Below are 12,368 nucleotides of genomic sequence, written 5' to 3' on the forward strand. Positions count from 1 at the left end.
TATATAAATTTAAGTTTGCCTATGTCACAAATGACAATTCAATAAAGATGTTTTTTGTTTTAAAGGACACAAAAAATGCATATTTGTAAGATGCACATCCTCTACACCCCTACAAGCAGAGGCTACACTTTGCAATTGGAGGTGGCTGCACCTCAAAGAAGGCAAAACCACTGGTAGGCAATGTAATACTTGTCTTGATCCTTTTCAGAGGTGCGTTAACCTCATACCTCTTAACTGTCCAGATTTTTGCAGAATGTCCAGATTTTTCCCTCATATTTTTGGGCCGCTGCTCATAAAATGTGTGGTTTTCTGAAAATGACTTAGAATTAAAGTCACTAAATAACGACATATGCTTGAGTTTCATTTCCTTCAGAAAATGCATGCCAACACAAATCCTGTCAGTCTAGCAACTTTTTTTTAAGTTTACAATAGGAGTATTTAAAATCTTTCCCTATTTTTGGGCCTTTGACCCCCCTCCCCATTATTTTAGGCTTCGTTCAGATTTCTTGTATTAAGAAGACAAGAGCTATGACTAACCTCAGACCACCCAGAACCAGCTAATCAGTGACAACATAAATTTCACTCTCAAAATCCAGAGAAAATGTCCAGAAAGCCAAACTCTGAAATCAACAATCCTTTTATTCAGATAAACTTTCTCCAGTAAAAAAAATGCAAATAGCATTTGGTTAAGTGCTTTCATCAAGAAATTGACACCATCAGAACTGCTAATGCTACAGATTAATCCACTTAAATAGCGTCACAGAATCAGCTGTTAAAAATACACCCCCACCAACAACCAATCAGACATTAGACATTAAACGTATGCTGAATCTCTGTGCTGTATACAGTGAAAACTTAAAAAGCATAAAACCATACGAGATCATTGAGTCCATACCTATGGAAAAAACAACTGCACCAGTAAAATTAAGAACTTAAATAACATTGGCTCTTCTTTTTAACTCATTAACAATAGAGATGTTGTCATTCAAAATGGAAAAGTTGGTTGCGTCAAAACTTAATTGCTAAAACATTTCCCAGTGCAATAATTGGTTCTGCCAGTTCCCTGAGAAGTCACTGACTTTGATTTGTTCAAGGACAAGAAAATTAAATTGTTTAAAACTGTGACAAGTAATCAAGTGCCTGGCCAAGACACTTTTGTTATCTTTGAGCTTGATGCTATATAAGTGTTGATAGATTTTTTTATTCCATGAATTCTTAGTTTGCTTATATAAAAAGTGGAACATGAATTACAAGTGGCCAAATAAATCACTTTATCAGAACCACAATAAAATTACTTACCTGTTTCACTTTAGCAGCCCAAACCCAGTCGTAATAGGTGTTAATATACAGTGACTGGTGGCCCAAGACATTCCTTAACTGATTTCTCCAACAATGATTTCATATTCTTCTTGTTTTTAAATGTAAAACTGGGAGAACATGGAAAATATTTTTTAATGTCCTCATTACACTGCAACAGGTGCCAATTATTAAGTACAATATTTTGAATGTCAAGGGTATCTACAGAGTAATACAGAACCATATTGTTACTAGTGGGAAAAAACAGTCTATCATGCCCAAGTGCTGTCTCTACCATCAATCTTAACCCATATTTAATAATGGGTGAGTATCTGTTGTGTCTCTCCGCCAACACTTCCGTCTGAATTTTTCCAATGGGGACAAGCATAACCCCTGTTGACAAACATCGCTTTCAACTCCTCAAATTGCTCCAAATATATGCCATATTCAGACGTCAACCTAGAGATCCTAATCAATCGGGTGGTGCAGTGGTTAACATTGTTGCCTCACAATAAGAGGTTCTCCAGTTCAATTCTCAGCTGGGGTGCCTTCTGTATGGAGTCTGCATGTCCTCCCTGCATTCACATGGGTTTCCTCCAGGTAATACGTTTTCCTGACACATTCCAAAGAAATGCTTCTGAAGCATTTCTCCCCAGGCCTTTGCTGAAAATAGGTTCTTCCCTAGCCGGACTTTCCGGTCACCAAATAATAAATGAATAAAATTGACTTTTAACCACACCTTTCTTCTGGTGAAAGGGATGGCAACTGTTGTATGAAAGAGAAGCATTTCAGAATGTAAGTTTCCTGAATATCTTCATCATTAATCCCCTGTTGGGTGATCTGATGATCTCCACATCCAGAAATTTCATCAGTTCTTAACTGATGCTTGACGAAAACTTCAGAAAGGTGGTACTGTTTTGTATGAAGTGGAAAAATTACACAAATTCTTCAGCAGTGCTGTCCCATATAATAAGCAAATCATCCAAACACCTAAAATAACCTTTACCGCTTCTGAACATTGGGGAACTTAAAGACAATCTCCAGCTCCCACCACAACAAAATGGCATTGGCAAATAAGGGAACACAAGCCACACCAATTGCAACTCCAAGTTGCTGTTTAAAAAAATTATCCGTCAAAAGTCAGGAAGCTGTTATTCAGAACAATGTCCACAAAGTCCAAGTTCAGTTGTCTTGATTTCAGTGACAGAAATGTATTTGGAAACGTCAGCAAACCAGTCCAAACCCACATCATGAGGAATGAATGTGAATAAGCTTTGTATGCCATAAGTCACATGCAAAGCACTGCCAAAATCCTTATCTCTCAATTTGTTGAGTAAATCCCATGAATATCTGATAATATGTAGAAATGTGATGAACAAGTTTTTCAACTTCAGGTTGATGCATTTTGCAAGAGGTTCAGTAACTGAGTTTATCTAGCAACACTTATACAGCATCAAGTGCAAAGATAACAAAAGCGCCTTGGCCAGGCACTTGATTACTTGTCACGGTTTTAAACAATTTAATGCAGAACCAACTACTGCACCGGGAAATGTTTTGGCAATTAAGTTTTGATGCGGCCAACTTTCCCAGTTTAAATGACAACATCTTCATTGTTAGCGAGTTAAAAAGAAGAGCCAGTGTTATTTAAGGTCTCAATTTTACTGGTGCAATTGTTTTTTTCCATAGGTATGGACTCAGTGAAGTTTTCACTATATACAGCATGGAGATTCAACATACATTTAATGTATAATGTCTAAACTGGTTGTTGGTGAGGGTGTGTTTTTAACAGCTGATTCTCTACCACTATTTAAGTGGGGTAATCTGTAGCATTAGTGGTTCTGATTATATCAATTTCTTCATGAAAGCGCTTAACTGGATGCTATCTGTATTTTTTTACAGGGGAAAGTTTATGTGAATAAAAGGACTGTCAGTTTCAGAGTTTGTCTTTCTGCAAGTTTTCTCTGGATTTGCTTTTGTTCTACGTTCCAGTTTCTGTGACGTTCTCGAGGTTGGTGTTTATTTGATAAATTTAATTCTTTACAGAACTAAGCAACACAACTGCAAGCAAATGCCAGTTTGAACTTGTATGAGCACATGAGGACTGAGCTTGCAAAGCCAATTAAGTGAAATTAAGCTCAATGAATACGTGCTTTTGGAATAAGGTATAGATAGAGTTATATACATACCAGCTATTTCAGTATGGAAAGACAGCTTTTCTCCCGCAGACTCACAGACATACTCTCCAGAGTCATTTTTTTCTATGTTCTGAATGACCAATCTTCGGGTTTTACCAGAAGACTCCATTCTGAATTTCTTGGATGCAGTAATGAGTTCTCCGTTCTTGTACCATTTTACCTCAGTTGTGATCTTGGACACTTCACAAGTCAGTGTGATGTTCTCTGACAGTCTAGCCTTCACCTCCTTCTGAACAGAGTCTTTGTTGATAAATGCTTCTTCTTTCTCTGCACAAAATGATTAATTTCTCTATTTATTTATTTTTCTTAGAAAGGGAACATAAGGCCAAACTATGCCCCCACCCAGATATTCACAAAAAAAGTCACTCACAATAAAAACTGACATTGTGGAGAGATACTCCAAGTTACAAAGGAAAATACTCACCACTGACTTCAATGCTGAAGGACAGTTTCTCTCCAGTAGCTTCACAGATGTATTCCCCAGCATCTTTCTTCTCCACATTCTGAATCACGAGTCGACGGATTTTACCATCAGATTCCTTTTTGTATTTCTTGGTGTCAGTCAGGAATTTTCCATCTTTGTACCATTTCACTTCTGTTTTGGCCTGTGACACTTCACAGGACAGTGTAGCATTGTCTGACAGATAGGTCTTTGTCACCTTCTGAACAGAGTCCTTGTTGGCAAATATTGGTTCAGGTTCTACAAATTACAAATAAAAGACCATCACTGAGAAATGCGATGCTAATATGCAGCCATAACATCCGTGTACTAAAAGCACAGTAACAGCATAGGGACGTAACCTCATTAACAGATTAAGTTTCAGACATCACATCTGCAAATAGCAAGGTCTATAATACAGACATACCATCATTACACTTATAAAAAAAATGCTACATTTTGAAGTGAAAAACAAAATTGGGTATACAGCACTGCTGGCAATATTTCAATCCCTGTGCAGTGAATGCAACAGAAATTCACCATATTAGGTAAAGAAAAAAAGTTATGTACTTACCATAACATTCCATCTGTGTTGTCCATTTTCATTCTTCCTCAACTGATGGGTTCGGACCTGAGGCCTCGAGTCCAACTCAGCCATGGTAAAAGCTTGTGGCAACCTTGAACTCTTGAGCTTCTCCCTTCTCCAGAATGCACCAACCCTTATTACCTCAGATCTTGTTTGCAGACTATAGCAAAAGAATAGACACTTTACTCTTATAGAAAAAATCTTAATAAGTATTACAGCAGATAAGGGTAGCACAAAACTACATCTGAAGCAAGAGAATGCAAGGGGAAGACCTCAGAAAACTTGCTGTATCTACTCACTCTTCCAGAAACATTGGTTAGGGGTTGGTGGGTGGGGAGTTGAGGAAGAATGAAAATGAACAACACAGATGGAATGTTATGGTAAGTAGATAACTTCTTTACCCGATGTTGTCAATTTTCATTCTGTCCTCCACTGATGGGACAGTATCCCCAGCTACTGCAATCCCACGGTGTCCTCAAGGAAGGATATTCCTAAGCACCACTGAGCTAAATGATGCCCTACTTCTAGAAATGACGTCCAGTTTGTAATGACAGATGAAGGCATGAGGTGAAGCCCAAGTTGCTGCTGCACAAATGATCATCCATAGAGGCTCTTGAATGAAAAGTCAAGGCAGCTGCTATCAATCTTACAGAGTAAGCACACAATTGCTTAGTTAAAGCAAGTTCAATTTTTTGTAAATGAAGTAGATGCAATTAGTAAGCCATTTGACTAGGGACAGTCTAGACACTGGCTTGCTCAATTTCCTTTCAGCAAAAGAAGCAAATAACGGATATGAATTTCTGAAGTCTTTTGTTCTGTGTAAACAGAAACGCAACTGCCTACGCACATTTAGTGAATGCAACAAATATTCGCCTTTCATATCTCTCAAGTGTACCCCATTACGAGGAACATACCTCAATTGGGGTCTTAAAAAGTTCATGTTCCTCGAAGTTCCATATTGAAAGAGTCTGTCACACATTCGGTCTTAGGAATTTTTTTAAGTGAAATCCATGGTAAATAGAAATGAATCATTAATTCATTAAAATATCTTCTTTATAAGTAAAACCAGCATGTTTAACTATCCTATGAACTTCCTAGTTAAAGTTATTAGTAAGCCATTAGTATGTGCTCCACATTTTGCCCATTTGTTCCACATTATGAGGGCTAGTGTTCCTCATTTTGGAGAAGGAAGGTTGACAGATATGTCGCCTTTGTATAATTTGGGGAAAAAAGGTAAATTGATAGATTGGTTAATAGTGGATTCCGATATTACTTTGGGCAAAAAAGATGCATTAGTTTGCAATGTAACTCTATCCTTATGAAAAATAAGGTAGGGAGGTTTCACCAACAAAGCCTGAATTTCTGAAATTCGTCTGGCAGAGGTACTGGTCACCAAAAACAGTCTTCCAAGACAGAAATTTTAGATTGCAATTATTTGTAGGTTTGAAGGGCGGAAGGACCAAAGCTTGCAACACCAGAGTTAAGTCCCATGGTGGAGTAGGATCTTTAACTGGGTGTCTCAACAGAAGTGCTCCTCATAGAAAGGTCTTACAAAGTTTATGTGAAGCAAAGGAAGTGCCATTAATACCAACACAGAAACTGGAAATCGCTGCTAATTGAGCCATTACTGTGGAAGAAGTGCCCCTTTGATCAAAAAGTAATGACATGAACTCCAAGGTAGTGTGAAACGGTGCATAAAAGGGATCCATATAATTTTGAAGTGCCCAGTGCACAAATCTTTTCCATTTACTAGCATATGTTTTTCTTGTAAATAGTTTGAGAGAAGATAATAGTATTTGCCAAACAGGGGAAGAGAGCACTGGTTGTCTGGCTATTACGAAGGTCTGGAGCTGGATCCAGAATCCAGGGTTAATGAACCAAATAAGGCCACAGGAAGGGGAACAAAATCTGTCAAGGCCAAAAGGAGGCAATGAGAATACCCTGCTCTTCAACCTGACAGCTCTCTGAAGGAACTTTGATATCAGAGGGATTGGTGGATATGTCTACAGTAACCCGGGGGAGGGGGGGGTACTCATAGAGAAGAGCATCCCTCTGTGACTCCCCCTGTGGAGGAATGAGAGCAAAGTAGCTGCTGCACTTGTTGCTTCAGGGAGATGCAAAAAGATCACATCATGGCTAAGCCCACTTGTTAAAAATAATTTACGCTACTTTTTGGTTGAGGGACCATTCATGAAGTGACAGAATGCACCTGCTCAGTTTATCTGCTAGCATGTTGGTCTTCCCCAGAATGTGCATTGCTAAGAGAAAGTGTTTGGAAGAGATTGCCCATTGTCACACCCTTGGTGTGTCTCGACACAGGGGGTATGATTTGGTTCTTCCTTCTTTGTTGCTGTACCAAACCACTGACAAATCATCTGCTTGTAATGCAATCATTCCCGACAGGAGAGCATCCTGAAAAGCTTGCAACACTAAAAGCACCGCTTTCAACTCCAGAACATTGATATGCAAATTGGCCTCTTCTGGGGACCTTGGACTGTCTTTCCCAGGTAATGTTCCCCCACCCCAGCTAGGAAGCACTCGTGGTCACTATGGCTTTGGGCTGGGAAGGGACAATTAAGCAGCCCTGTAGCAGTTGTTCTGACTGGGTCCACCACATCAGATCTTTCTTACATGAGTTGGTGATTCGTATCGGTGTGGATAAAAGTAGAAGTATAAACCACTGAGATGCCAACATCCATTGAAGAATCCTCATGTGAATCTGGCCAGAAGAACAAGGGGTGTTGCTGCTGCAATTGATCCTGGCATCTGTAGACTAGGTGAGCCTGGACTGTGGTACTGCACAGTATTTTGCTGACTTGTGATCTTAAAGTTTGAACTCTGCGAAGAGGAAGAGAGGCTATTGTTGATCTTGTGTGGAGTAGTGCTCCTATGAACTCTACAGTTTGAGGTGGCTGAAGATGTGATTTTTTGAAATTTATGGTTATTCCTAATTGCGCAGAAATCTGGATTACTTTTTTTTATAGCCATGATGAGTTGAAGCCTGTATGGGGCAGAGATGAGCAAGTTGTCTAAGTAATGAAACACCTGGAATCCATGCAGTCTCAAGTGAGCTGCTACCACTGCCATGCATTTGGTGAACACCCTAGGGGATGTGGTGAGACCAAAGAACAGTGTTCTGAACTAGTAATGACTGTCTCCTAGCCAGAAGCTTAAGAGTTTCCTTGATCATCTGTTCATTTTTATATTATAATACGCATCCTAGAGATCTACTGAGCACACCCAGTCACCTTTTTCCAGAAACGGAAGAATGGACTAAACTGTTACCATCTGGAACTTTGTCTTCCAAAAAAGTTGTTCAGACTGCTGAAATCCAGAACTGGTCTCCAGTCCCTCATTTTCTTTGGCACTAAAAATAACCTTGAGTAAGTTCTGGATCCTTTCTGGTCTGGGGGGACCTCTTTGATTACTCTTGTTTAGCAGCTTTTGTATCTGAATGGCTGCTTGTTCCCTCTGACTGGGTGGAACATCAGGGATTTTCCTGTAATTTAGAGGAAGAAGGGAAAATTGAATTATATATCCTCTGGAAACAATCCTCTGCACCCAAGAATCTTTTGTTATTTCTAGCCAGGTTTTCTGGTGCAGAGACATATAACCCCCGACTGCCACCAGAGGAAGACAATTGGGCCTCCTTTCAGGAGCACTGGAATGGTTTGCCACAGAAAGATTCTCTGGAACCTTGATATTGCAGGCCTCTTCTGCTGCAAGGGTGGCATCTATCAATTCAACTTCTCTCTCTCCCTCTAGGGAAGACCCTCCACATGTGTCCTGGAAAGATCCTTGTGATTTCGTGAAGCACATCTTTCCATCACCTCGATGACTCCTCAAAAAGGATCTTTGGAGGGTGGAAAAACATATGCCCATGGCAGAAAAAGTCTTTCCATCTTTCTCACACCTGGACAATGTATCTTTTACTTTGGGGCCAAAAAGACAGGTACCATCAAAAGGAACATTAATGAATGTAGACTTAAAAGGCTCACAAAATCATACAAACGTATCCAGGTATGTCTTCTAATGGCTACACCTGAACCCACTGCCCTTGAGGTTCCTTCTGCCACATTAGAAATAAGCCTCATGGACGAGTTGGAAATTGACTGTAGGGTTCGCCAGCTGAGAAGTGACAGAATCTTTCAGCTCTTCAGACACGGTCCCTGCAAGGGTACCTGAAAGTTCTTTAATCAGATCCCTCTGAAGTCTAGTAAAATGTGCCAAACAGTTCAGAGATCTTAAGGCAAAGGTCATTGAAGCATAGACACGCTTCCTGAATCTGTCCATCACCCGCAACTCCTTGTCAGAGGTACTTTCTTCAGCAAGTTCCTTTCTGGTGGCTGCCATGACCATGGCATCAACAGGGGGACCTCTTGACCAAAACTATTTAGTCTGTGGGGTGGGTGGGGGTTATAATCTTATTTGACTTCCTGGGAATGGGCTCAATTGTGTCAGGTGCTTTCCATGCGCACTGTGAGACCAACTACAGGAGCTCGTCAGTGGGCAGGATCACTCAGGAAGTAGATGGGTCGGTATCAAAAGCCTCCAGTAGCACAGATTCCTCTGACGAAGGGTTGCTGGGCTTCCATCCACCTCTATGTTTCAGGATCTCAAGGATGTCTCCAATAAGACATCATCAAGAGATGACCATGGGGACCCCTCACCCATCTTAAAATCTGAGTCCTTGATGACTGATTCAGGGAAATTTACATGCTTCCTCTTGCATGTCCTCTTCTTAGGGACTTCCTTGGTGGGTTACTCCGGTGAAGTATCAAAAGAGGAAGGAATACCCTGGTGGGAAGCCTGGGGTTTTGGTATCTGCTACCCCTGTAAAGAGGATAGCTGAGACTCAAGGCAGAGAGGCGGAACAGAAGTAGACATAGGATCTGATGGGGGATGCACTGCTTGGGTCTGAGGTGCAAACAGAGTTCTCTCCCCAATAGGTAAAGCTTATGATCCCTAGTCCCACCCTGCTCCATGGGCAGCCACCCCGAGGCTGAAGTTGGACCCAAACTGACCATCACTGAGGATCCAAGATGCAGAGAAAGCTCCGGAGCCCTCAGACTCGAATGCAGCACTTCGGACCTGATGGGGTAAAATCTGCTCTGAGACCTTTCCTGATCCGATGGAATGAAGAGTTCAGAGCAAGTTTCGGATCCAGGGATACAAAAATCCTCTGATCTGAAGTAGACGGTGCCAGACGACTTGGATCTGAGGGCCCTGAAACCTGGATAGGAGTCAAAGGAGGAATTGGTAGTGGAGGAATTATGGATGTATGGGCTTCCTGACAGGATGGGATAGGAGCCGAGAAAAGGGCAGGCTGGCTCTGCCCCAAGAGGTTCTATCTCATTAGCCTCTCTACATTTTCTTCAGTGAGACTTCTCTTGATGGAACTGGGTCCAACGAAGCTGAGTACCTTGTACTGTGTTTTTTGACTAAAAGTATAGGGGAAATATGTACTAAATTGCAGGATTATAAAGATCATAATATGTATCAAGAACACGGTTTTTTGCTTTCGGAAAGTTTAATGCAATCAGAACAAGACTTAAAAACAAAAATGATTAAAAAAATTCAGACAGACATCAGGGACTATTCCACAGGGAAGCCATCTGTAGTTGAAAAGACAGTTAAGTTTAGTGATAACAAACAGGGTCCTTTTCAGTCTAATTTTAAAAGAAAGAGAAAAAGATCTATATTAAAAAAGACCAACTCTACATCAGCCACTTCAGGGGATGAGTTTTCCTCTAATACAGACAATGAATGTGTGGTTTCACACAGTTCTCCACCTACAAAAAGGGCAATGCAGATTTCCCTTTAGGAGATCTAGGCGGGAGAAAACATAGAAGAGGCAGGAACTAGTCTGGAAGCCATGTTGGCTACATTAACACACAGGTAAATAGTTGTTTGAATGTTCACAACATTTCACCTTTGGAACTAACCCAAGTATAACAACATTTGTTGAATAAAGGCATGGGATATGTTCCAAATTTTATGGTGTCAGAATATGCTTTTGCACAAGATGTTATTAGTTTCTGCCGTAAATTAAATTTGAAGTTATATTTTGAGAATTCTAAACCTGGAATTAAAGTTTTACATACTTTCATGTTCAGGACTTCAACTTTTGTACCTCCTATGAACAAAAATGTAGCTATATTTCAGAATCTAGTATTGAAAGATTTACACTTTTCCAATACTAAACATGCAGAATATCATCAGGATAATACCACAAAAGATGAATGTATGGCTTTATATAGATTGAGTAGGAACAAGGATATAGTGATTAATCAAGCAGACAAAGGGGGAGCAGTGGTAGTTTGGGATTGGCATAGAGATTATAATGAAGCCATTAGCCAAATTTCGGATCAGCAATATTATCAGCACATAGATTTGGACCCGATTAGTATTTTTAAACAAGAAATAGTTAATTTTCTTACTTTGGCTTGTGAAGAAGGAATTATATCCAAGCAGAACAAACATCCTTTAACAGTGGTAAATCCTGCCAGACAAATCGTTTACATGCTACCCAAAATACACAAAAAATTATGAAAAACCTCTGGGTAGACCAATAGTGTCGGGGAGAGGATCCTTGACAGAACCTCTCAGAATATTTGACAAAATATTTGAAACCTCTCGACACATGTAAGAGCACGGATTCAGGATACCACACAGTTTTTGAACATCATAGATAACAAACAGTTGGAAAAGGGTTAGTTTATTATGCACGTTAGACGTTAGTGCATTATATACAAACATTCCACACTGGACAGGTCTATTGGTGCTTGATTTTTGGCTCTCAAGGATTTCCCCGTACTCACCAGGATTCAACACAGTCCTCCTATGTCTAACAGAACATGTGCTAAAATAAAAATGTTTTTTATTTTGACAATGTATGGGCGTGCCTTCATTAAAGGTTGGGCGTCGGGCTGGCACCTCGGCACCGTAAAAATCGACTGCCCATCATTAGCAGACCGGAGTTCCGCTGTGGTGACCCCTAACCGGGAAAAGCTGAAAGAAGAACAATTCTACTTATAACTAAAGAGTACTACAATGGAAGCGTCCTTCACTCCCATTTATGCGGATCTGTTCATGGGCTATGTGAAACACCATTTAATAAATGATGCCAGTCATAATTTATTTCTTGGGGAGATTGACATCTGGTGCCATTACCTAGACAATTGTTGGTTAATTTGGCGCTCAGATGAGCAATATTTGACTGAGTTCATTGAATATCGCAACAAAAACAAATGGGGGATTCAGTTCACACTGAATTACCATCTTGGAAGATGGCACACTCAGTAGTAATGTTTATAGGAAATATTCCCAGTTTAATTATTTGTTGCATGCTTCTAGCTGTCATCCTCCAAATGCTGTAAAGAATATTCCTAAGTTTCAATTTTTAAGACTCAAAGGAATATGTTCGACTTTGGATAACTACAATATACAGGCACGTGACATGGCCCAAAGATTCTGACAGAGGTTATCGAAAACTAGATGTAGACTCAGTGGGATGGTACAACAAGTTACTAGAAAGCAGACTCTTTCATATAGGAACAAAAGCCATATATCTGATTCATATTTCAGATTTATTATGGAATTTGGTGGTAATACGAGCTACAACAAATTATACATAAACATTGGGAAGTTTTACATATGGAGAACAAATTAACTACATTTTTAATACTCAGATGTGGGTTTGGTTATAGGAGAGGAAAAAGCATGGGTGGTTGGTTCAACCATTATAAAAAGGGAAAAAAGGTTGTTCAGAATATGATACAAACTACATTACAAGGAGGCCCATTAATGGGATGTTATTCGTGTGGACACTGTAGGTTTTGTAAGATGGTCC

At 40.0% G+C, this 12,368-nt stretch overlaps 1 protein-coding gene across 1 annotated transcript in view; it reads right to left on the bottom strand.

Annotated features, from left to right (window-relative positions):
• OBSCN (obscurin, cytoskeletal calmodulin and titin-interacting RhoGEF) overlaps nucleotides 1-12,368 on the bottom strand; it is a 4,979,884-nt gene that overhangs the window by 3,895,414 nt on the left and 1,072,102 nt on the right. The window contains exons 12-13 of the mRNA XM_044066040.1: nucleotides 3,916-4,191; nucleotides 3,483-3,758 (exon numbers count right to left, since the gene is read on the bottom strand). Of these exons, the coding sequence (XP_043921975.1) occupies nucleotides 3,483-3,758; nucleotides 3,916-4,191 (552 nt within the window). The remainder of the gene's footprint in view (nucleotides 1-3,482; nucleotides 3,759-3,915; nucleotides 4,192-12,368) is intronic.

The sequence above is a fragment of the Protopterus annectens genome, chromosome 3.part0 (genome assembly GCF_019279795.1).
Source record: "Protopterus annectens isolate FY-2018-M chromosome 3.part0, PAN1.0, whole genome shotgun sequence".
In the NCBI taxonomy this organism is placed as follows: Eukaryota; Metazoa; Chordata; order Ceratodontiformes; family Protopteridae; genus Protopterus; species Protopterus annectens.